Source organism: Nycticebus coucang, chromosome 7 (genome assembly GCF_027406575.1).
Source record: "Nycticebus coucang isolate mNycCou1 chromosome 7, mNycCou1.pri, whole genome shotgun sequence".
Classification (NCBI taxonomy): domain Eukaryota; kingdom Metazoa; phylum Chordata; class Mammalia; order Primates; family Lorisidae; genus Nycticebus; species Nycticebus coucang.
The window spans coordinates 58,173,969-58,201,099 of record NC_069786.1 but is presented as its reverse complement, the minus strand read 5'-3'; the positions used below and the strand labels follow the sequence as shown (position 1 = coordinate 58,201,099).

Sequence of the window (27,131 nt, the reverse complement as noted above, 5' to 3'; positions counted from 1 at the left end):
TTCAAGATACTGCCATCTGTCCTCCATCAAGAAATACGGGATTTTACACCAGAGTCCCAGCTACTTGGGAGGATGAGGCAAGAGAATCGCTTAAGCTCAAAGAGTCTGAGGTTGCTGTGACGCCACAGCACTTTACTGAGGGTGACAAGGTGAGACTCTGTCTCAAAAAAAAAAAAAAAAAAATACAGGATTTCTTTAAAAAAATCTTGGTCACTAGTCACACTAAAATTATATCATTCACCTTTAGGCTAGAAGATACTTCAGTTGAAGTGTAAGAAATATTAATATGTGGTTTATTAAGTTTCTTCAAGAAAACCTTGGAGTAATTTCTAAGGAAGAAGCTAAATTCGGGTGCCGGTGCGCAGTGGTTAGGGCGCCAGCCACATGCTCCAGGGCTGGTTGGTTCAAACACAGCCCCAGCCTAAATAAACAAACAAAAAACTAACTGGGCATTGTGGCGAGTGTCTGTAGTCCCAGTTACTTGGGAGGCTGAAGGAGACTCTACTGAGGGAGACAAAGTGAGACTGTGTCTCAAAAACAAACAAACAAAAAAAGCAGCTAAATTCTTCAACATCTTACGGCAGGGACCTTAAACAATAAGGAGCTGATGATTTAACTCTACATTTGACTCAGAAATGTTGCTGTGGGGCCTACCATGCTCAACATTCCCCATTACACAAATTCATTCAACATGGTTATTGCTTTACTAATGCCAAAGCCACCAGCTAACACAAATAATTCAAATGCAAAATTTCTGAACATTTAAGTAGAATGGTTGAGTACTTAATTTTTTAACTTTGTAAACACTTGAGATTACATATAAACAACATAAAAGTAACAAATTTAAATGTTAAATTAAAAATGTTATTTTCAAAAAAATGTAGATTTAGAGGAAGATGCCATTTTAAGTTAACTATGTCTTTACTAATGAAATAAAATGCAGACTGAAAAGCTATTATTCTTAAAAGATTTTTTTTCAGCGAAGACAGTAAAACATACAGAAGAAAAATACATAATTACAAAAACATAAATAAGGAAAAACAATGCCTTCTGAAGTCTTACTTCACTACAGATTCAACTAAGGACAAACCAGAACTGCATTTTTTTCACAGGCAAAGAACAGTAAGTTTCTGATCTCCGATTATGTGATCAAGGAACAAACTGTAATATACAAACATGGCACAAAATCCTGGCTTTCCTTTCTAACTGACCCTCAAATACCAACAACCAAAAAAACATTAAAGGATAATTTGTAACCTTCAGGTAAATATAAATTAGTTTTATATAGGCTTTCATAATACAGCTTATAAAATCGATCTTTTAAGTACATTCCTCTGGTTTACACTGTTAATAATTAAAGCTAAGAAGTACTCATATCAATTAATCATATACTGATATTTTATGACAATATGCAGATACTTGTAAGATGACGACTTTCCAAAAGCAGTAATATCCCAAATTAAAAAAAAAATCTTTTATTGAACTATGTAGCACAGTGAAAGCCCATAGAATGGGAAGAGGTGTAACAGGCAGGAAAAACATGGAAAAGCCCCAATAGTTTTAATTTGAAATAGTCCAGTTCATTTCTTCCGAACAGAAGAATTCACAGTATTTCTTCAGCTTTTGAATTCTAGACATTCAAATTGCCATAGTACCCTGCAAAAACTAATATATAAGTGCAATTATCATCAACAACAATAAAATGGCTTTTAGTTGTTTTTAATTAATTATAGTCCATAAAAGCATCTTCATAATATGGGAAATTTATTTAAGAAATTTTAAGGTTTATAATTCAGGCCAATCCATACTGTTAGGGTAATGTTGACCTAAGATAAAGAACTTTCATCAATACACATATCAAAAACATTGAAACACTAAAATATACATAAAATATGGCTTCAACTAAAAAAAAAAAACCTAGAATGAGGTTAATAACAACCATTTAAAATGAGAAATGAACAGCTTCATAATCTGCCACAGATTAAAATTTTCTCTCTCTTAGAGAAAAGCACCACAAGTAAATTACCCTTTATCAAAATAAGGTAGTTTGGGCTCTTAAAGATGATATAAAAGATCAAGTGCCAAAAACACCTTTAATAAAATTTTAAAATATATTTAGATTGAAAATAAAATCAAATTGGTTTGGTATTTGTGCCAATACTTAATGTTATATTTGCATTAATATAAGAAATACAGAAAAAGAATATGGTCTATAAAATAAATTATTTCTAGTTCTGGTACCTGAAATCACTCAATATTTTTTGATTAACTAAGAACATTTCTAGAACACATGTAAGCATCTGAAATGTGAAGCTGAATACTTACATCATCATACATGAAATTCACAAACCCTTGCTGTAAGTGGTCTCTTCTCCTAAAGAAATCTTAAAACAAAGAAATTACTTTTTACTATAATTTAAAATATTAGGTTTCAAATATTTGGAGTCCCCACATACAAAAAAATTAACAATTTCACATTCAATTAAATCTTAAATGCTTTACTATCCCAGGTAACGGAGATATGAAGAAAAATTGCCAAAACTGAGATGGAACAATTTTTCATTATTTGTATTCCTAAATTTTTAAAGCCTCAAAACTAATTAAATTTAATAATGAAAAAAGGAAAGAAAAACACTTTAAATTTGCAAAAGGATAATAAGCGGCACTATTCATAATAATGTAATACTATACCCAGCCTCAAATGGTCAATACCTGTTAATGCTCGAAGCTTTACACAGCAAGCAACATAATCATCAAAGAAGATTCTGCCATTCTTGCTATAACGTTTAACAATAGCAGTTAATGTCTGAGGACTCAATCTATAACCTAAAAAAAGATATTGATAAATTAAAACTCCAAATACTGTAACACTGCAAGATTGCTTTCTCATTAATGAAGTTGTAAAATAAACTTTCAAAATACATTCTAAAAACATGTATTAGAAACAAAATACATTAATGTTGAAACTGATCAAGGGTTTCATTAACACTGTTACGTGACACACAAATTATCACAATTCTAGCTTAAGCTAAAGAAAAGAAAAAAAAAGGGCGGCGCCTGTGGCTCAGTCGGTAGGGCGCCGGCCCCATATACCGTGGGTGGCTGGTTCAAACCCTGCCCCGCCAAAACTGCAACCAAAAAATAGCCGGGCGTTGTGGCGGGCGCCTGTAGTCCCAGCTACTCGGGAGGCTGAGGCAAGAGAATCGCTTGGGCCCAGGAGTTGGAGGTTGCTGTGAGCTGGGTGAGGCCATGGCACTCTACCAAGGGCCATAAAGTGAGACTCTGTCTCTAAAAAAAAAAAAAAAAAGAAAAGAAAACAAAAAAAAAAATTTTTTTTTTTTTTTTGAGACAGAGTCTCACTTTGTTGCCCTTGGCAGAGTGCCATGGTGTAACAGCTTATAGAAACCTCAAACTCTTGGGTTCAAGCTCTTGCCTCAGCCTCCCAAGTAGCTGGGACTACAGGCTCCTGCCACAACACCTGGCCATTTTTTGATTGTAGTTGTCACTGCTGTTTGGCAGCCCCTGCCGGGTTCGAACCTGCCAGCTCTGGTGTACGTGGCTGGTGCCCTAGCTGCTGAGCTACAGGCACCAAGCCGTGATATGCTCTCATAGAGTCCTATATTTCCTACTGAATATATTACTTCAAAGTGTCTTTTTTTTTTTTTTTTTTTTGTAGAGACAGAGTCTCACTTTATGGCCCTCGGTAGAGTGCCGTGGCATCACACAGCTCACAGCAACCTCCAACTCCTGGGCTTAAGCGATTCTCTTGCCTCAGCCTCCCGAGTAGCTGGGACTACAGGCGCCCGCCACGACGCTCGGCTATTTTTTGGTTGCAGTTTGGCCGGGGCCGGGTTTGAACCCGCCACCCTCGGTATATGGGGCCGGCGCCCTACCGACTGAGCCACAGGCGCCGCCCAAAAGTGTCTCTTATAACTAAAGACAATTTGAGGATTAATATGGTTTATTCAAAAGAAGAATAGAAAAATGTTATTCCTTTTTGTCCTATAGTCCTTATTCCATTTTTTCACATACTGTAATTATAACCACAGCTTCCTTATTTCACTAATTCCCTTGGTTCCTTGTTGTAGACATGTCATCTCCAAATTTCTTTGATGTTTACTTATTAGTAGTAAGTTTCTGATTATCCACTTTCAGTATACATGTTTTAAGTTAGTTTTAAGTTCTATACATGTTTCAGGGTTTATTTAATTTTAAACTACACATAAAATCTGAAATTTAAAAAGAATGAGATAAAAATAATAGAAATATAAATTAGTATTTTCTACACCTTTATAGATAGCCCTAGACATTTAATGACACGTGTACACTTTACTATGGAGAATACTGACCTAGTATTATTACCTATATATTTCTGATTCATAGATTTGGACAAATAACATTAATCCATTCAACAGTAAAAAACAAGAAAAATAAATGCAAAAAGAGAAAATTGTATGTGTAGTTATAATGTAACTTAGTAAACTTGCTAGAAGTAAAGCAAAGTACAATTTAGTGTGTAGTAAAACGTGAACTAATGTAGTTTATATACAAATACACTGTGAACTTCCTTTTAGAGAATTCTGCTTCAGATGTTGTGTTAATAAAATTCCTAAGATCGTCCCATAGTATTCTCAATAATTTAAATTTTTGTAAATATATCTAAAGATCTTAAGTTTGAATAACTGGGATACATCCATTTTACATTAAACTGCCCATCTAAATTCTTTGCAAAAAGATTATGTTACTTTTCCAACATTAGATTGAATGAAATATCAAGTTTAATCCATTGGGCAGTGAGGGTCTATCTATAACTGAACTATACATGTTTATATGGCTAGGATTTTTCCTAACTACTTACCTGTAGTAGTGTAAAACAAAATAAAAAAATTTCATTAATTCAACTTCTTCAAATTGTAATTTGAGATACACCTACTTGCGTTGAGTTCAGATTTTAACTTTCAAAAAACTGATTTTTATACAAATGTTATTTTGTTAAAAATCAATGTTAATTGGCCGGGCGTGGTGGCTCACACCTGTAATCCCAGCACATGGGAGGCTGTGGCGGGTAGATTGCCTGAGTTCACAGGTTCGAGACCAGCCTGAGCCAGAGCATGACCTCCTCTCTAAAAAATAGCTGGGTGTTATGGCAGGTGCCTTTAGTCCTACCTACTTGGGAGGCTAAGGCAAGAGAATCTCTTAAGCCCAAGAGTTTGGGGCTACTGTGAGCTATGATGCCACAGCACTCTACCAACGGTGACAAAGTGAGATTCTGTCTCAAAAAAAAAAAAAAAAAAAAAAAAAAATTGGGCGGCACCTGTGGCTCAGTGAGTAGGGCGCCGGCCCCATATGCCGAGGGTGGCGGGTTCAAACCCAGCCCCGGCCAAACTGCAACAAAAAAATAGCCGGGCGTTGTGGCAGGCACCTGTAGTCCCAGCTGCTTGGGAGGCTGAGACAAGAGAATCGCGTAAGCCCAAGAGTTAGAGGTTGCTGTGAGCCGTGTGATGCCACGGCACTCTAACGAGGGCGGTACAGTGAGACTCTGTCTCTAGAAAAAAAAAAAAAAAAAATTAAATCGTATTAAAATAAAAATCACTTGGGAGGCTGAGGCAAGAGAATCCCTTAAGCCCAAGAGTTTGAGGTTACTGTGAGCTGTGACGCCATAGTACTCTACTGAGGGCAACAGAGTAAGACTCTGTCTCAAAAAAAAAAAAAAAATCAATGTAACTGGCTGGGCGTGGTGGCTCACTCACGCCTATAATCCTAGCACTCTGGGAGGCCGAGGCAGGTGGATTGCTTGAGCTCACAAGTTCGAGACCAACCTGAACAAAAGCGAGACCCCGTCCCTACTAAAAACAGAAAAAAAGGGCGGCACCTGTAGCTCAGTCGGTAGGGCGCCGGCCCCATATACCGAAGGTGGCGGGTTCAAACCCAGCCCCGGCCAAACTGCAACCAAAAAAAAATAGCCGGGCGTTGTGGCGGGCGCCTGTAGTCCCAGCTACTCGGGAGGCTGAGGCAAGAGAATCGCTTGGGCCCAGGAGTTGGAGGTTGCTGTGAGCTGGGTGAGGCCACGGCACTCTACGGAGGGCCATAAAGTGAGACTCTGTCTCTACAAAAAAAAAAAAAAAACAGAAAAAAAAAACTGAGGCAAGCGGACCATTTGAGCCCAAATTGGAGGTTGCTGTGAGCTATGATGCCACAGCACTCTACCCAAGGCCACAGGTTGAGACTCTTGTCTAAAAAAAAAAAAAAAAAAAAAATCCATGTAACTAAAATCACAAGGGTAAAAACAATTAAGCTACCTAAAATTGCATTAACTGTAAGCAAATTAACCACCACTGTATATTTTTATTTTGAAAGAAAGTACACCAAGGACATTAGCTTATCAGACTCATGTTGAAAATAAAGTTACTTTTCTTTTTTGGAGATAAAAGTGTCACTCTGTCACCCTGGGTAGAGTGCTGTGGCATCACAGCTCATCACAACCTCAAACTCTAGGGCTCAAGTGATCCTCTTACCTCAGCCTCCCAAGTAGTTGGGACTACTGGCACTCAGCCACACCACCAGGCTAGTCTACTTTTAGTACAGACAGGGTCTCGCTCTTGCTCAGGCTGGTCTCAAAGTCCTGAGCTCCAACAGTCCACCCACCTCGGCCTACCAGAGTGCTAGGGTTACAGACATGCGCCACCATGCCCGGCCAAGTTACAGTCTTTAAAATAGTCTAAAATGCAAATTTTCCATTGTGAGGTATTTTTGTACCTATTATGTCTATGTCTTCTGTACTATACAAGTAAAAAAAAGAAAAACTCAAAACATGTTTTTTTACTGCTGAAAAGCTTGTATCGAGATCTGTGACTGATTAAGCTTTTGCTCCCCAAGTAGACGTGGATCCCACTAAGTTATGAAGAAACACAATAAAAGTGTTGAGTACTAACAACTAGAGAAATGAATTTAATTTTACTCAATAGAGGAAAGTCAGAATACATGCATGTATGGAACACCATCTTTTGAAAAAATTATAACTAAAATAGGTTTTGTTGAATTGATAATCTTGAACCCAAACTAGGGAAATGCTGGTGAAAAAATATATCCTTTTATTACTGAATAAACTGAAGCAAATGAGATTAATCAAAGAACAAAGACGAGCTTTGTGTAGTCTATAGAATTTTAATATTCTTACCCATAAGAGCAATGGCGTGACCCAATTCATGATGTTCTACTGTGCCGCTTTGGTCGTTATCAATGGTCATGAAGTTTTGCTTCCAGGCATTAAGAGCAGCCCAAAGCTCTTTGAATTCATTAAATCCCATTTTCCCGGTGTAATCTCTCTAATAGTTTTATTAACAAAAATAAATTTTGAAACCTGAGAAATCTGACTCAAAACTCCCAATTATTGACTAAAATTTAAGTGTGCCTCTGAAGTTAATCACACTCAGCCTATGAACAAATTACTGTGTAAAAATAAAAACATAAGGAATTCAAACAGGATCTTAAAGTCTTTTTAAAGACACTAGTTTACTACGGTTATTTAAAACTAATCTGACTTAATAGATAGAAAGCAATTACTCTATACTTTGGTATTTTTAATTTTTATCCAAGGATACATCCAACATGGCAATCATAATTCTGCAGGTTTCCAAACTGAAGGCTGTAAAAGATATTCAATATTTGAAATGCAGTCTACTCTATTTTATTTACCTGAAATTTACAATATCTATTTTCAAAACAAAAAATTTTTAAAAATCCCCATAACACACAAAGCACCACAATCAACAAATTTTTATTGAATTCTTACTTTATTGTTTAAAAAATGACTAAAAGAAATCATTATCTTCAAAGTATTCATAACTAGTGAGGGGATTAAGGTAATTTAACAAGCTTCAGGATGATGAGAAAGAATATCTGATGATTATTAACTTCAGTAAAGGCAAAAGGTTAAATGAAAAGTAAAAGTAATCATACTTTACCATAATACCAGCTATGAACAACATTTAGATAGCACAATAAAACGAAGACTGATATTCCTAACCAAAACTCCAGACAGTCCCTGGGTTATGAATGACATAGGTTCTATAGGTTTGCTCTTAAGTTGAATTTGTGTGCAAGTCAGAACAGGTACATTTACCTATTACCTACAATAGCATCCGTTCATGAGTGTGAGTCGGATGTCAGTCAGATGTTTGTTACCTCAGGGACTAGGTAGGACTATATAACTACATAGAAAAGATGGGAGGTGTGAAGTATTTCCATGTGGAGTTCATGGATGGGGTGAATTTAAAGTTCAAAGAAAGTTAAATCCTCACCTTCAATAGTAAGATATCAATTGATAACCATTAAAACTGAAAATCATTAATGATAAAAGCATGCTATCTTAAAATGTAGAAGAAAATTTCAAAAGAATCAGCTAAAGAGTTGAGAAAGGTCTCCTCTACAGTTTGAGTTGGGGAGACATGAATATACAATGAATAGTGATTTTTATAACAAATCTTATAGATGTACTTGACTCTTTATGTGAATGTGTAACTGTGATACTTTCTTTAACATTTTAAGTATGTGAATAAAGAAGTTAGAAAATGAATTGCCTACTCCAATTTCACAGGAGGCAAAACAAACTCACGAGAATAAGTTCCACTAATTCCAGACTGTGTCAAACATATCTGAAGTTCTTCAGCATCCACTTCACCATCCTGTTTAAAAATAATTGTAACCTGATTTAATGCTCAGTTGTATAAAAGCATATTCAAATGTTAGATGACTATTCTAGGCCCATCTGGAAATACGCATTCTTTAAAATATTACTCTATAATCAACTACAGAAGTGTAGAGGTAAGAATATTAACAAAAGCAAATTATAAAATATCATACAACATGAATGTCTTCCACTTCTGAAAAATAGCATAATCACCCTATTCCCCGGTAGTTCAAAATACTATCTTGTGAAAGTCACTGTACCTCTATATAAAATAGAGAAATGCCTAAAATGTGTTCACAAGTCTTGAACTTCCCCACTCATGCCACTTTTGGATGATTTATAAAGAATACTAAAGTTTTAACTAGAAGTGGAAAATATCTTTTCCCCCTCCACCATCACCTCAGCAATATTTCAGAAAACCCCTGCATTTTGTTGCTATTCTTCTAATTTTTGCTCATTCTTGTTGGAACTTAATATGGGAAATAAATTTTTTAATGCAAACTAGATGTCACATGGAAATGAAATAGATTGAGTATTCTCTTTATGTTTTGGTACTGCATCCTGATTTCTACAAAAACACAAAGTAATTCACTTGGAAATATCACATTCATGGCATAAATGCTAAACAGCAGCTATGAAGAAGGTCAAGGAGGCAAATTTAAAACATATTCTTCATAAGAAACTCGAGAAACGAATACCTGTGCAAACTACTTTGAAGAAATATTACCAACACTCATACTCTAATGCATCTTTGGTAAGGAACCTCTTAAAAAAACTGTAATGTCTAACAGGAATTAAAAAATACTGAGAGGCTGGGCGCCCATAGCTCAGTGGTTAGAGCGCTGGCCTCGTGCACCAGGGATGGCCAGGTTTGAACCTGGCCTGGGCCTCCTAAACAAAACAAAACAAACAAAAAGAAAAATATGGAGAATCATCCTTCTGTATTCCTTACTGAAAAGCCTTTAAATGCTCCTTTCCCTGTCACATATATTTTTGAGACCTTCTTACTAAATTTCAAATTCTACATTTAGAAAATTATACTTTAAAAAAAGTAGCCATATTTTTAGATTGAGGGATAAGTTAGACATTTTTTTCTTAAATTATAAAGATTTTAGAAGGATATTTTAGCATGTTTTATTTAACCAACAATTACCTACCTCTATATTATAAGTCCTAAAGCAAGTATTTCAAACCATTATTATATTTCAGGACTCGTTTAAAAACTATGAATACACTTCTAACTCGTCCCAAGCAGAAATCCACAACCCTATCTATTAAGTCTGACAGCTGCCACTGTCAATATCCATCTCAATGAAATGATGAACACAAATGCCAGATGTTGTCAGACTAGATTTTAAAAGATAATCTTTTACGGATTTTTTAAAATGGAAGCAAAGGTAGGAAATGTTTTTTTTTCCTCTTTTTAATTTAAAAATGCCCTCTAGTACACTGAAGGTAATATGATTATAAATGATTTTTTTCTTTACTCTTTAAGTGCAGAAATGGTATTCTATCTAAAGATTAAATTAATAAGAATTACTAAGCTTTACCCTTTTATTCTCATTTATAAAATTAATGCATTGTGGGTGGTGCCTGTGGCTCTGTGGGTAGGGCGCCATCCCCATGTACCAAGGGTGGCAGGTTCAAACCTGGCCTGGCCAAACGGCAACAAAAAGTAGCCGGCGTGGCGGGCGCCTGTAGTCCCAGCTACTTGGGAGGCTGAGGCAAGAGAATTGCATAAGCCCAGGAGTTAGAGGTTGCTGTGAGCTGTGATGCCACAGCACTCTACTGAGGATGACAAAGTGAGACTGTCTTAAAAATAATAATAATATAGCCGGGTGTTGTGGCGGGCGCCTGTAGTCCCAGCTACTCGGGAGGCTGAGGCAAGAGAATCGCTTAAGCCCAGGAGTTGGAGGTTGCTGTGAGCTGTGAGGCCACAGCACTCTACTGAGGGCCATAAAGTGAGACTCTTGTCTCTACAAAAATAAATAAATAAAATAATAATAATAATAATAATAATGCGTTGTTTAGACAACAGCCTCAAACTTAAAACTTTTTAGAAAAGAGAAATTTGGATTTACTAAAACTAGACCAATCCCTTTAAAATGAAGGGAAATCAATCATGCACAGTGGTCTGATACTTTCTGCTCAAGTATAAGCTTCTTCTGTAACATTTTATACAATACACTTAGCTCAAGGCAAACTTTTCTTTCAATTCTATACTTCTAGAAAGACACAGAAGAAACCTTGAAGGATACAGAGGCTCTTTTGTAGAGAAAGAACAAAAGTTTACAGAAAAAGCAAAGTTGAAAAAATTGCTAGCTCAAAGAATACACAAAAAAAGTCATTATGAACTTGAGATAAAGAATATTAAGAATCATTTTAGAGTCTTCCCTAATTCTCTTTGAACTGAACAGAAACTAATGAACACATCTTACATCTCTTCTCCCATAAAATAAAACAGAACTTTAAACCCCATGGGTCAAATTTCCACCTGCTCATTTACCTGCAATGGCTCATGCTTCCTCTACTGGCTACTCTGCATGGAATAGGTACAAGGTGTTGTCATACGCTTCATAAGTAAATATGGCTTGGTGCCTGTAACTCAGTGGTTAGGGCACCAGCCTCAGTCTTCACTGGGGCTGGCGGGTTTGAACCTGGACCAGGCCTGCTAAACAACAACAACAACGACGACAACAAATAGCCGGGCGTTATGGTGGGTGCCTGTAGTCCCAGCTACTTGGGAAGCTGAGGCAAGAAAATCACTTAAGCCCAAGAGTTGGAGGTTGCTGTGAGCTGTGACATCATGGCACTCTACCAAGGGTGACACAGTGAGACTCTGTATCAAAAACAAAAAAAAAAAACAAAAAAGGGCGGCACCTGTGGCTCAGTGAGCAGGGCGCCGGCCCCATATACCGAGGGTGGCAGGTTCAAACCCAGCCCCGGCCAAACTGCAACAAAAAAATAGCCGGGCATTGTGGCAGGTGCCTGTAGTCCCAGCTACTCGGGAGGCTGAGGCAGGAGAATCGTCTAAGCCCAGGAGTTGGAGGTTGCTGTGAGCTGTGTGACGCCACGGCACTCTACTGAGGGCAATAAAGTGAAACTCTGTCTCTACAAAAAAAAAAAAAAAGTGTGTATTTTTCATATGAAAAACTAAGTTTCTTATTTTATCAGAGTTCAGTAGTAAACGCTATAAAGCTGTAAAACTCAAGAAATTTTTCATGAAACTCCACAAAAGGTCTCGGAGCAATTTAAATGTTGATCTTTTATAAATCCTTCACCTTTTTTTTAAAGCTTTTAAAATAAATGTCAAATCACTGAAATATAAAATCTTCCTCTTCATTACTTGGGTTTACCTTCTAAAAACAACCAGACTAAAATATGATAAGAAACTGGTCCATATTTTAATATGCTACAAAGTGTAAGAATCACCTAAGATGAACGGCCTTTTTACAAACTTAATTGGAGTTGATGTCAATGTGAGCCAAACAAGGTGAGGGGTACAAGCTCAGAGTCAGACCCTATCTTTACTTAAACACTGAATATACTGATATCACTGATTTTTATATTAATTTTGATTTTTCAAAATGTCACATACTGAGTGATAGTACTCAGGATTCACTGAGTACTACTTGTCTCAGTGAATACTGAGTTTTTAAAAATCATCTTAAATTTTACATCCAAGGCAAGCCTCCCACTTGCCTTACTCCAGCCTGACCTTAAGACATTTAGCAATATTACAGCACCTAAAGGTTTATACCAAGAGTTTAGGTTAGTGGATCTTCAATGGCAACTAAAAGAAAATAATAATAAAAAATAAGTATTTATTTCTCTAAATATGCCAGAAGCCCATTTTGGTTTATTAGCAGTTTCTACTTTTAAAAATATATGAAGCTAAATTATTTACATGAAATTGTAAGCCCACAGTGTATTTGAGTATCTTATGTAAAAACAAAAACTAGGAAGTAAAGGGAGAGCAGATCTGCAATAGGGGAAGAATTTGCTTCTGAGGACTTCATGTGACACTGGGATGTGTCTCGTGGCTTAAATCCAGGCAGTGGGATGGGGCTCTGTACTTAAAGGAAACAAAACCAGACCAAATGAAACTAACAAAATATACTGGTAACATCTGCTTAAACACCTCACCGCTGAGAAGGCTTAGAAAGCAGAACCTAAATGTTAAACTAAGTTGCTCCTCACTTGCCGAAGGGAACTGCCATGTCAACATTGGGCAGAAGCCCCGAGCTATCACGCAATCTGTCCTGAACACACAATCTAGGTAGGAATGATCACGAAACCATCAGACAGTGAAGGGTGGCTTGGGGAGAGGGAGAGATGACATAGAAGGGAACCGAAAGAGGGAAAGAGAAAATTAACAAAAACTCTACCTAAAATAACTTTACAAACCAGAATTCCATAGTTGATGGGAAAATCGAATGTTCAAAAAATAAAAGTCAATCATTTTAGAACAAATTCATATAAGAAAAAAATAATTTTATAGAGCAGTCATTACAATAAATATGTAAAAAAATGTAGAGTGATAGCTGAATAAATAATATCCACTCAAGAAAAAGAAAGTCTCTGATCTAACATTTATTCAAGCGTTGTAGAGGAGGGTGAGGAGGCAAACGCTATGTCATAGATGTTATGAAGAAAACCTCATTGATGAGATAAAGTTGAGAAAGATCTGAAGAAAGCAAAGGAGAAAGCTACGCCGGCATCTGAGGGAAGAATGTTCTAGACTTCATCTATTCCATACATTAGCCATATATTCTATGGAACACTTGAAACGTAGCTAGTCTAAATTGTTATGTAAGAATAAAATATACTTAGATTTCAAATATTTAGTTACAATAAAAGTAAAAAACAATAATTTTATGTTGATTGCATTGAATGAAATGTATTTTTTATATACTGGGTTAAATAAAATATTTTATTAAAATTAATTTCAGTATTTCTTTTCACTTTTTAAAATATGCTACTTGAGACTTTAAAAATATGTATGTAGTTTGCATTTGGGGTTTGCGTTATATTTACTGTGGACAACACTGTTCTAGGTAAAGAGATTAAGTACAAAGTTCAGAAGACACTCTCGGTGTTGTTATAATCTTTATCTATTCACTTTTAGCACTTCTTCCCCTGTATTATTATCATTTCTCATGTGTCTGATATCCCCAACTGGGGAGATCTAAGTCAGCGTCTGAATATTACCAGGCACTAGACACAGTATTTACAAGAAAGGCACCGTAGCTTAGTGGTTAGGGCACCTGCTACATGCACTAAGGCCAGTGCATTCCAACCTGGCCAGGGCCTGCTAAACAACAATGACAACAATAAGAACAACAACAAAAATATACCAGGCGTTGTGGCGGGGGCCTGTAGTCCCAGCTACTGGGAGGCTGAGGCAAGGGAATCACTTAAGCCCAAGAGTTTGAGGTTGCTGTGAACTGTGATGCGACTGCACTCTACCAAGGATGACATAGTGAGATTGTCTCAAAAAACAAAAAACAAGGGTGGCGCCTATGGCTCAGTGAGAAGGGTGCCGGCCCATATGCCGAGGGTGGTGGGTTTGAACCCAGCCCTGGCCAAATCACAACAAAAAATAGCTGGGTGTTGTGGTGGGCGCCTATAGTCCCAATCTTAATACTTATTTGACAGGTAAGAGAGAATATGACAAGAAGTTTCGTTATTCAAAAACACAAGACTAGAAAATTTAAGGAAACTATCAAATAATAAATAAGTAAAAAAGTCTCCAAATCTATATGACCATTTCATGTTTGAAACTATAATTTTATAAAATGGAGGCAAATAGAGATAACCAACTTATTCTAGTATTATGGCATTTAAGAATTTCTAACAATAAGAATGTCAAAAAGAATGTAATAGGATTGCTTATAACTGAGGAAAAACAGAAAATAATACTAAAGAGGCTGAAATCAATGAGAGTTTATTGTTCTATACAAGAAGTCCAGGGCTAGGCAGAACAGGACTATAAGACAACTTAAAGAAGCTATCAATCTTTACGTTATTCTACATTCTCTATCCATAGGCCTTTATCTCAAGTTTATTGCCTCAAAGTCATAGGCTGCTGTACCTCCACATCTCAAGTCCCCTTTCCAGGCAAGGAGAATGAAGGAGCAAAATAAGCCTAGGCTTGCTTGTTCCCAGCAAGATGTTTCATATTTAGAAAAGAAAGGGATCCCAAAGAAACTGTACATAGGTATCAATGGTTGGTCCTATGGCACATGACTATGTCAGATGGTTGAGTATTATAGTTTTCCGACATTCACCACAGAAGAAAAGTGAAAGAGGTTATAAATGGAATTAGGGCCATCAAAGAGATTGTTGCCACATCCAGGGTGTCCATAAAGTTCCTGTGCAATTTACAGTGTAAAACTATTTTATTTTATTATAATTATTATTATTTTTTGAGACAGAGCCTCAAGCTGTCACCCTGGGTAGAGTGCCATGGCATCACAGAGCTCACAGCAACCTCCAACTCCTGGGCTCAAGCGATTCTCCCGCCTCCTCCGGCCTCAGCCTCCCAAGTAGCTGGGATTACATGCACCTGCCACAACACCCCTGGCTTTTTTTTTTTTTTTGAGACAGAGCCTCAAGCTGTCACAGCTCACAGCAACCTCCAGCTCCTGGGCTCAAGCAATTCTCCTGCCTCTGCCCCCCAAATAGCTGGGACTACAGGCACCCGCCACCCGCGCAGCTTTTTTTTTTTAATTTGGTTGCAGCCGTCATTGTTCTTTGGCAGACCCAGGCTGGATTCGAACCTGCCAGCTCAGGTGTAGGTGGCTGGAGCGTTAGTCGCTTGAGCCTTGAGCCACAGGTGCTGAGCCTGTGAAACTATTTTAAATTGCACATGAACTTTACAGACACCCTGTATAATAATTCAGTGCTTATCCTCTATTCCTATAAAAGCACATAAGACCTAGTTGATACAGGATTCTCCTACTCAAGGCTGGATAGGAACCGCCCTCCCCCAGGTGAGCTCAGAAATTAGAGCACAATCAGGCAGCCCTTTCCAGGCCACACCCTCTGGGCTCTAGCAAGGTCAGGAACAAAGCAGCCTGAAAAGTCTTAGGTGGTTTCACCTAGAGCAGGGAGCACACCCTAATCCCTTCCCTGAGACAAAAACTGCAAAGACCTAAAAACCTTGCCCCAGGGGAGGGACTGCATTCATTCATTTGTTAATATACTTATTAAATTGTAATGATGTTTTTTTCCATCTACGAAGTTCTTGCCAAAATGTAATCTATACTCCTAGACAAAGGGCCCATGTAGGAGACTTCCATCTTGGGTCTTCTCCTTTGCCAGAAGCTCTGGTGCTTTTTTTACTCCTTCTCTATTCTTTTCTGTCTAATAAAATCCTATCTTATGATTGATCTGTGGTCTGTGGGTTCATTCTTCGAATTCCCAAGACCAAGGATCTACTGAAGAAAGAAATTCTGGTAACATAGTGACTACTCAAGTAAAGGAATACTGAATGAAAAATGTTACCAACATTCTAAGTTCAGTAAATCCTTCTTGACCATTATAAAAGAGAGGTAGACTATAAGTAAAATCAAGAGTAAATTTCTATCTCCGTCCATTACTCTGGTATTTGGACCTTCATTTTACTGTTTTATTTACCTTTCCCTAATGTTTTACCTTCAAGCCTCTTCCAGAACCATCCACAAATTACAAATCTCCTTTTTGATATTCTGCCCCAACTTCCTCAAGGTGATTTACATACAGATCTCTTTTTACAAATCCTCTCTGGCCCACAGCTTCCAGGCACCAAACCTGCTGTATTCCACAGACAGAAAAGCTTTCGTTTTTCCTCCCTAAATTTTTAAACATATTAATGAAATACAGGGTATCCCAAAGGTTGCCCATAAAGTTGCCATACGTAGGAAAAATGGGAAATTGAAGCTAAATGTACTTCTATCTATAAAATACTCATTATAAAATTTTGCAAAATACAGTTATTTACAAAATATTCTCTACATCTTGCCCACCCCTTTGTAAAATTTTTCCTAATCTGCCCAGCACCAAGCATCAGGAAAATTTCCCCTGATTTTCATTTTTCATACTGGAAAACATGAGATCATGGACAAACTGCTTCTCCACCATCTTGAGACCCCTGGTAAGGAAGGAAGCATTCATGTGTAGCAGAGGAAGAAATATCTTTGAAAACAGCCAGAGACAAAGAGAGGAGGGGGGATTAACATTCCCAGCCCCAGAAACTCCGCTCTATAACTCACTCAATAGAAATGTCAAATCAGAGTGGCTGTTTAACAGCAATAAAAGGTATGTCCCACAAGTTCTCTGGACATGAACTCCTAGCCGGGCTTTCCACATTACTGGGTATCCCCTTTGGAACCTCTCCCATTGGGACAGGCAGTGCCCCAATACAACAGCTGAGGCAAACCTGGGTTTAACCCACCATCTAGTGGCGAAAAGGAAGAAGTGACCTCCCAGCAAAAAAAAAAAAAAAAAAAAAAAGTTCAGCAGGTAAATTACAAAGAATTTCTATGCAAACAAACCCAATAATAAGCAAAACAAACTAGACAGAGAGCACAGGAATAAAAAACTAATCATTCAGGGCGGTGCCTGTGGCTCAAAAGAGTAGGGTGCCAGTCCCTTATGCCAGAGGTGGTGGGTTCAAACCCAGCCCCAGCCCCAGCCAAAAACTGCAAAAAAACAAAACAAAACAAAACAAAAATACCCCTAATCCTTCAACTGGGCCCAATAGCTCACTCCTGTAATCCCAGCACTTGGGAGGCCAAAGGGGGTGAACTGCCTGAGCTCACAGGTTCCAGACCAGCATGAGCCAGAGCGATACCCCCTCTCTAAAAATAGCCAGGCATCATAGAGGGCACCAACTACTTGGGAGGCTAAGGCAAGAGAATCGCTTAAGCCAGGAGTTTGAGGTTGTTGTGAGCTATGACAGCATTGCACTCTACTGCGGTGACAAAAGTGAGACTGTCTCAAAAAACAAAACAAAACAAAAAACTGATCCTTCAAAGTGAAGACACAGACATAATTCACAAGCAACAACAACAAACAGGGAACCATGATCTCACCAAAGCAAGAAACCAGTGCTCGACCCTAGCAAGAAGCAAGACAGTGATATATGAGCTCTCTGACCAAGAATTCATAATACCAGTTTTAAGGAAACTTGGTCATCTCCAAAATAACACAAATAAGTATTAAAATTATCAGAAAAATTTAACAATGAGGTGGAAATCTGTTTAAAAATTATGTAACCAACTGAGCCAAGGCAAGAGAATCGTGTAAGCCCAAGAGTTAGAGGTTGCTGTGAGCCGTATGACGTCACAGCACTCTACCCAAGGGCAGTACAGTGAGACTCTGTCTCTACAAAAAAAAAAAAAAAAAAAAAAAATTATGTAACCAGTAACTGTTTCCTGAACTGAAAAATTCATTAGAGGATTTTAATAGAATAGATCAACCAGAGGAAAGCATCAATTATCTCAAAGACAAACTGTTGATTAGTTTGATGTAAGCACTCCAAATTGTACAAAAAAATCAACACAATGTACCCCACAAATGCATAAATGTATTCATGATCTATGTGTATATGACTTAAGGGAAAAAAAATACACAGAGAAGAAAAAAGAATAAAAAGAAACAATGTCCTAATAAGATATAGAAAATAACTTCAAGGGCAGCACCTGTGGCTCAGTGAGTAGGGCGCTGACCCATATACCGAGGTGGTGGGTTCAAACCCAGCCCCCGCCAAACTGCAACAAAAAATAGCCGGGCATTGTGGCAGGCGCCTGTGGTCCCAGGAGAATCGCCTAAGCCCAGGAGCTGGAGGTTGCTGTGAGCTGTAATGGCATAGCACTCTACCAAGGGCAATGAAGTGAGACTCTGTCTCTACAAAAAAAAAAAAGAACTTCAAAAGACCAAATCTAAGACTTACTGGTGTTCAAGAAAAAGCTAAAAAAGACCACGAGGTATAAATCTTATTCAAACAAATAATAACAAGAACTTTCCAAAATTTGAAAAAGATATATATATCCAGGTACAAGAAGATTAATTAATACCAAACAGGCCAAGAAAGGTAAGGGAGAAGAAATCATGAAGAGAGGCTGATTGACAGGTACAAATATACACTTAGATAGGAGAAACAAGGCCCAGTATTCAATAAATCAGTGGGATGATCGTAGTTAACATTAATTGATCGAACATTTCAAAATAGCTAGAATCATATAATCTGAGTGTTCCTAATACAAAGAAAAGATAAATATTTAAGATAATGGATATCCTAATTACTCTGATTTGATTAGATGAATGTATCAAATTATCACATGTACCCCAATATATATATTAACTATTCTATGTCACTAAAAAATGAATAAATTTATTTTTAAATAAATTATTAATCATTTCAAGATAGTCAATTTAGGAAACCATTCTTTCTCCATGCATGCAAAATGCTATAGGGGCAAGTTTCTGGACTACCTGCTCCTCCGTATGATATATTTATTTTTCATTAGGACCACACTGTTATAATTATTATTCATTTATATTTATGATTTAATTTTTATTCTCAATGACCCAGTCTACCAGATTAACTTTGATATTATTTCAGCAAGTGCCAAAAAAAAAAAAAATTTTAGGAATTTGATTCATACAATACTACATATTTTATTAATTAATTTGGAAAGAATTGTTATCTTATAATACTGTATTCTTTCCGATCTTGAATATTTACTCATATGCTTCTTTTATGTCAAATCCAACTAATAACTCACACAAATGAGTATAATACATACCCTATTTACTTCATTTCACTTGCAGTTTCACATAAAATAATATATATAAAATTGTGTTAAAAAGAATAAATTGTCCAATTTATTGTTAGTTATGTAGGAGCAAAAGAAAAAACTTCACTTGGCTGGGCGCAGTGGATTGCTTGAGCTCACAAGTTTGAGACCAGCCTGGGCAAAAGCGAAACCCCATCTCTACTAAAAATAGAAAAACTGAGGCAAGAGGATCGCTTGAGCCCAAGTTGGAGGTTGCTGTGAGAAAAAGGAAAAATTTCAACTGACCACAGTAATCACATATCATCATTAACAATTCACCCACAGAATTCATGTACCTGAACTGGCAGTCATACTTTCCTGGAGGTCATAAAAAAGTCAGCCTTTTAAATATTTCTTTGAGTTTATTAGAAATGAATAGCACGCAAATACATACCAGGTCATCCATATAATGTTTCCTTTAACTTTTAATTAAAAATAATACCCAACATGATTTATTATTTATTTATTTTTTTTTTTTTGAGATAGAGTCTCACTATGGTGCCCTCAGTAGGTGCTATGGCATCACAACTCACAGCAACCTCAAAACTCTTGGGCTTAAGCAATTCTCTTGCCTCAGCTTCCCAAGTATCTAGGACTCTACAGGCACCCCACCACAGTACCCGGCTAGTTTTTGGTTGTAGTTGACATTGTTGTTTGGCAGGTCTGAGCTGGGTTTGAACCCACCAGCTCTGGTGTATGTGGCTGGTGCCCTAGCCGCTAAGCTACAGGCACCGAGCCCCAACATGATTATTTTGATAGTCTGTTCAGAAAATTTACCAGCCATATAAAAATCAGTATTACTATAAATGATATAACTTCTGTGTGAAAAAATATAATCTCTCAAATGTATAATGTTTTGAAATGATTTCCCATTGTAGTGTTTAATATACTTAGGTTTTAACTAAGACTTTTTTTCTTTTTTGGCAGTTTTTGGCGGGGGCTGGGTTTGAACCTGCCACCCCCGGCATATGGGGTCAGTGCCCTACTCCTTGAGCCACAGGTGCTGCCCTTCACTAAGACTTTTTTTTTTGTAGAGACAGAGTCTCACTTTATGGCCCTTGGTAGAGTGCCATGGCCTCACACAGCTCACAGCAACCTCCAACTCCTGGGCTTAAGCGATTCTCTTGCCTCAGCCTCCCGAGTAGCTGGGACTATAGGCGCCCGCCACAACGCCCGGCTATTTTTTGGTTTTGCAGTTTGGCCGGGGCGGGTTTGAACCCGCCACCCTCGGCATATGGGGCCAGCGCCCTACCGACTGAGCCACAGGCGCCGCCCAACTAAGACTTTTTTTTAATGGGATTGATGCCTACAAAAAATATAGTTCCTTGGAATACCAATTTTCAAAAAATCTCTTACCTCCCTCATATTTCCAATACTCATCAATGACCTTCAGATTAAATATACTTAGCTTTGCATTAACAGTTAGTCAATAAGACCAGGATGTTTCTAAAGGTCAAACACAGTAAAGGAAATAAAAAGATTTAAGTGACAAGAAAAAATAATTCAAAAGAAGAAAATATTGAGTTTTGATGGAGTATTTGATTACTAATAAAGGGAGGACCTTACGGGAGAAATTCTGTGAGGGAAGCATACTAGCTAAGAAAAAAATCATATTTTCCCATTATAAAAAAAATATTTTCCTCTTTTATTCAAATCAACAATATGGCAGACATCAGCATACTAACAGACTTTTTTAGCGACAAGATTTTTTGTTCTGTTGCCCAGACTAGAGTGCAGTGCATCACAGCTTACAGCAACCTCAAACTCCTAGGCTCAAGTGATCCTCCTGCTGCAGCCTCCCAAGTAACTGGGACTATAGGAGTATACCATCACACCTGGATAATTTATCTATTTTTTTTTTTTTCTTTTTAAAGAGATGGGGTCTTGTCATGTTTCTCAGCCTGGTCTTCAACTCCTGGCCCCAAGCAATCTTCCCACTTTAGCCTCCCAGGATTACAGGTGTGTGCACAGCACCTGGCCTATTAGACTTTTTTTTTTTTTTTGAGATAGAGTCTCATTATGTCGCCCTCCATAGAGTGCCATGGTGTCACAGCTCACAGCAACCTCAAACTCTTGGGCTTAAGCCACTCTCTTGCCTTAGCCTTCCAAGTAGCTGGGACTACAGGTGCCAGCCACAGCGCCCGGCTATTTTTTTGTTATAGTTGTCATTGTTGTCTGGCCAGCCAGTGTATGTGGCCAGTGCCAGGTGCCCAGCCCCAGCCCCAGCCCCAGTGTATGTGGCCAGTGCCCTAGCTGCTGAGCTACAGGTGCTGAGCCCTAATAGACTTTTAAGAACGGAATAATTATGACAATCCTCATCTTTGATCTCAGGAAAAAAATTAGTCTAAGTAAGTTTAAAATATAAATTTTATATACATTTACAATGATATACTAAGTAAAACAGTTAACATTTATTTTAAATAACAGTAATTTTTTAAACTTATTATTTGTGCAATAAATTAAGCATCTCACTTGTCCAGCAATAGCAGTGAAGTAAGTCCACATGGGGTCACCAGCAGAGGGATAGCTGTGTGAATATGCTGGGTATCCAGGGTATCCACCAGGAAGCATGCTTGCACTTGTTCCGGGCAGTGGGTATCCCATTGGCATCTGCTTTCCTGGCATTTGACTGCTAAAATTTCCGAACTATGGGAGTGTAAAAGGAGAAGGTTAATAATATAAATAGCACCTATTATCATTATTAAAGTTATCAGAAGTCCATTGAAAAGTAGAAAATAAAAATAGTTAACTGAAAGTTTTCAAACCTATTACAAAAGGTTTAACTACAAAGCACTAGATGATTTACATTAAGACATAACTAAATTCATTAACATGTTATCCAGCATTAAAGGAATTATAAGAGAAAAAGAAAAATCTCCGGCCTCTAAAAACTTATACTAAGTGAACAGGAGGCACAATTTTAAAAAGTGTTTACCATCATCATTGAAATAAATAAAAAGCAAAAAATAGCAAGATTTTACCTATAGTAAAACTATGAAATAAACCTCAAGACACAAACTTAGAAGACTATATGGTAAATACAATGAAGTTACGACCCATCATTGGAAAATAATAGAGCTGAAACACTCTCTCCACCAGAAAAAATTTATTTTTAAAAAAGCAAGATGACTACGAAAAGATCAATGAAGTGATAATTCCAACCACAGTCCTCTTTAAAACTAGTAAGAATAACAATGATTATAAGTAGTATATAATAAGTATTTGTTGAGGGCTTTTTCCATTTCAAGCACTATTCTAAATACTATTATTTGATTTTCCAACAATTCTAGGCATAGGAATTTTATAACAATTGAAGTATCAAAGTATTACCTCATTTTGCGGTTGAGGACCTGAAACTTTAAGAGGTTTCCTGTATTGATCAAGGTCAAATAGCTAGTAAGTAGTAGACCACGTATTCAAACAGTCTGACCTCAGAGGCTATACACTTATTTATTTCTTGCTATGGCTATTTTTTCTCTCTTCATTTTGACACTTGGCACACACTTTTAACACCTTAGAATGGTATTTTACTCAGCATTTCTATGAGTCTAGAAGCAGAAGAGGCTTGAAAATACTGATAACACATGCTCAATAAAAAATACACAGATAAAATAAAATTTTAAATTTTATTTCCTGTAACCAAAGTGAGAAACAAAGAAAATAAGATTGAGTTATAATTTTATTTGTATACAATTAGTAAAAAATAAAATAATTTTGATAAACATTAAAGAAAGTAAAAATTTGTCAGAAATGCTTCTTTTAAAAGATCAATTGCCTACTTAATTGGATACGAGTACACTATCAAAACAAATAGGTCTAGCAGCTAATGTTTTATATCTTATTAAAAGATATAAAAGAAACAAAAAGGTACGGATTGACTGTAATTAATAGGATTTATCTAAGTTTTAACCATGTCATTAACTCCAAGTAAGGAAATCATGTGAAGTTTTATCCCCTAAATTTTATCCAATGTACCTTAAAAGTATATTCATTTTAAAAAATCAGTCTTGGTTTGGCGCCTGTAGCTCAGCGGCTAGGGCGCCAGCCACATACACAGGGGCTGGCAGGTTGGAAACCAGCCAGGGCCTGCCAAACAATGGTAACTACAACAAAAAAATAGCCGGGCGTTGTGGCCGGCGCCAGCAGTCCCAGCTGCTTGGGAGGTGGAGGCAAGGGAATCGCTTAAGCCCAACAGTTTGAAGTTGCTGTGAACTGTGATGCTACAGCACTCTAACGAGGGTGACAAAGGAGACTCTGTCGCAAAAAAAAAAAAAAAAAAAAAAATCAGTTGCTTGAGCTATTTGATGGTACTTTTCTTTCCAGTCACTTATGATGAGGAAACCAGTCAAAAAGAGATGCTTATGTTTAAACAGAAAACAGTATTTATTACAAATGTTCAAAACACATACAGATAGATGTTTTCTTTATTCTCTTGTGAAACGCTCCATCAAATACAGCACTTTTTGATAAAAGTGGAAGTAGGTAAGGAAGTAGCAAATTCTTTTACTGAATGAAAATTTACTACTTTAACCACTCTACCATATATCTGAATTCACAGCATCCCAAAAGTAGTAAAAACACATTTCTAAAGCAAGCTTCAACCAAATTGAAATATATAGAAGGTAAGCAAATTTTTAAAGCCTCACGCACTTATGCTATCTTGACTAATCTTTGAAGGAGGCGTTATCTTCCTTAGGCACTTTGAACTTAGTAAATTTACAAACTGATGAGTAGACTTTAAAAAGTGGCAGATGCCAGAGAAATTCAGGCAAATTTTCAAGCAAATCAATTTACATTATCTTAAAATCAATCAATCAATCAATCCCGGGCGGCGCCTGAGGCTCAGTGAGTAGGGCGCCGGCCCCATATGCCGAGGGTGGCGGGTTCAAACCCAGCCCCGGCCAAACTGCAACAAAAAAATAGCCGGGCGTTGTGGGCGGGCGCCTGTAGTCCCAGCTGCTCGGGAGGCTGAGGCAAGAGAATCGCGTAAGCCCAAGAGTTAGAGGTTGCTGTGAGCCGTGTAACCTCATGGCACTCTACCCGAGGGCCGTACAGTGAGACTCTGTCTTTACAAAAAAAAAAAAAAAATCCCACGTACTCCCAGAGATAAGGTGTAACTCGTTTGAAGACCACAACCATAAGCAAATGTTGTATGTTAAAAGTAGTAAAGCACTTTTCTCTTTTTGGGTAAAAACAAACAGAAACAAATACAAAATGCTGGCTTCTACCCACACACCAATGGATCTCTCCGCATTCCCATTTTGTTAACACAAAGTCTGCTCACCCACTTTGGAAAGCGCTGACACCAACACTAAAGGTTTGGGTCCTTTCCTACAAAAAAGAGGCTAGCCACCAGGATACTTCTTTTACAACTTCCAACTCCCAAAAGTGATGCAACATAAAGAGTAAATATTTAAGAAATAGTAACCCTCTCACATTTAAAAAAAAGTATAGAAAAGCAGATTGCTTCTGATATAAGAGTAAAGTTTTGGAGACGCTTAGAATACATCAACGTATTCGGTAACAACTAAAACAAACAAACAAACAAAAAAAACAAGTAGTGCTTAAAAAAATCCATAGAGGATCTCCAGCAAAACTGACTCGGATAGAGGCTGGACCACAAAAGATTACTACAACTAGAAAAGGAGTTTGTTCCTTCTTTCAGGGAAATCAATGTCTAAACACACATCACTTCCTCGGGTCCACACGGACGATCCTTAGGGGCCCTCAAAGACCGAAACACCTGCCGCTCCACGTTTAGCCCAGCCTTAGTGGCGCTTGATCCCCGCCCGGAGCCCAACATCCCGCGGAGTCCCGGTGTCGCCCAGGACCAGGCGCGGGCGCGGAAAGCAGAAGCCGGGGCGGGCGGACCCGGTACCTGGGCACCACCCCCACGCGCGCCACACCCCGCCAGGGCGACGGTCACAGCGGTGCGACCAAGACTCACCCCTCCTCCATATCCCGGGTAGGCCATGACAAATGGAGCGAGCGCGTCCGCCGGGCTGAGAGAAAAGCACAGGCGCTGGAGCAGGTGAAGCTGAAAGACTCCCAAACCTCGATGTTCGGTCCTCCAAGGCCGCCCCCTCGCATAGGCCAGCCACACCCTTCCCGGTTATGATTGGCTGAGCACTGCTCTTCTGAGCACTCCGAACTGCGGCCCTCCCCTTCCCTGAGGCTAGTCCCATCCTTCTCGGCTCTGATTGGCCGTCTCCCGTACCTCGGAGCCTGGCCTCGGGCTCTTATTGGCTTGCTCAAGTTCTCGCGCGCTCTCCCTTTAAGCTCTTTAGAACCCTTTCGCTGTAACTTCTGCTGGGGTCTTCACGGTGGTAAACTAGTCCTTTAAGTTTCGTTTCTTCCAAGAAACCCCGAAGAGGCAAACCTGTGACCTTGTTTAGCTATTTCCATTTCTTACAAAACACATGTGTGAATTTCAAAGTTTGCATGATTACATTATTTTTGTGTAGAGTTGATGTCGCATCAAAACTTTGAAAACGTAACCACCCTTATGCCCCGAGGAGTGCTTATGGGCCAAAACCCAGGGGTCGACATATGCCCCGAGGATTGCTTATGGGCCAAAACCCAGGGGTCGACAAATTTTACTAAAAGGTTATTTGCAGTCTTTTTGGTAGATAAATGGTGAAGTGAATTTTAAGGTTCAGTAAATCGAAATACATGCTGTCTAGTTATATTTTATTTTCAAATACACAGTATTTTTAAAGTGTAGTTATGGCCCAAATATTGCACAGGATCTGTACTTACACTAAAAAATTATTTGTTCACAAGTTGATAACATAGAAGGCATCTGCATGTTATCTGACACCCTTATTATGACTCAACCTTTTGGCAAACTATTAAGAGGTGCCTCCTACTTAAATATACTGAGAGGAACAGCGTGGTTTTTATCATTTCGGTGAAAAGTTAAATGTTCATTTACTTTGGTTTATTAATTAACAGCAATTGACAAGTATGCTTTTCTCTGGAACTCAAATGAATTTTGGCGCTTTGGAGCTTTTAAAAGGAAAAGACAGCTCTAGTTTTCAACTTAAAAACAAAAATACCAGGATGATTTATTTTTATTTATTTTTTTGATACAGAGTCTCACTTTGTCCCCCTGGTAGAGTGCCTTAGCGTCATAACTCACAGCAACCTCCAACTCCATGGGTTCAAGAGATTTTCTTGCCTTAACTTCCCGAGTAGCTTGAACTACAGGCGCCCACCACAACGCCCTGCTATTTTTTAGAGATGAGGTCTGGCTCTGGCTCTGACTCAGGCTGGTCTAGAACCTGTGAGCTCAGGTGATCCCATCTACCTGGACCTTCCAGAGTGCAAGGATTCCAGGCGTGAGTTACCGCTTCGGCCCCAGGATGATATTACGTTATCCTTGAAGAAGACAAAGGCTAACGTGTTTCTTAAAAATAATTTTATCCAAACGGTCTAACTATTAGCAGAGGAAATCAGCCTGGAAGAACTGAGCAGCTATTGCTCAGCTACACTACGGAGAGGAACTTGCTGGATCTTGTGAAACATATACCAGGAATAAGCAAAGAAAGAAGCTAATGTAGAAGCTACTCTTGAGAAAGTGTTCATTAGTTCCTCTAATACAGTAAGAAATACATTAG

At 38.0% G+C, this 27,131-nt stretch overlaps 1 protein-coding gene across 2 annotated transcripts; it reads right to left on the bottom strand.

Moving 5' to 3' along the window:
• Window positions 1-1,455: 1,455 nt before the first annotated feature.
• On the bottom strand, window positions 1,456-25,603 carry GCA (grancalcin). Of its 2 annotated transcripts, XM_053598071.1 has the most exons (8): window positions 25,460-25,603; window positions 21,985-22,158; window positions 8,615-8,684; window positions 7,602-7,645; window positions 7,178-7,325; window positions 2,713-2,826; window positions 2,326-2,384; window positions 1,456-1,665 (listed from the first exon to the last, which is right to left on the bottom strand). In XM_053598071.1, exons 1-8 carry the CDS (start codon window positions 25,484-25,486, stop codon window positions 1,639-1,641), a joined length of 663 nt encoding a protein of 220 aa, XP_053454046.1. In that variant the 5' UTR covers window positions 25,487-25,603; the 3' UTR covers window positions 1,456-1,638. The 2 variants fall into 2 exon arrangements, with proteins under 2 accessions (XP_053454046.1, XP_053454047.1); XM_053598072.1 differs by lacking the exon at window positions 21,985-22,158 and having other exon boundaries at window positions 25,460-25,598.
• Between the last annotated feature and the right edge of the window lie 1,528 nt (window positions 25,604-27,131).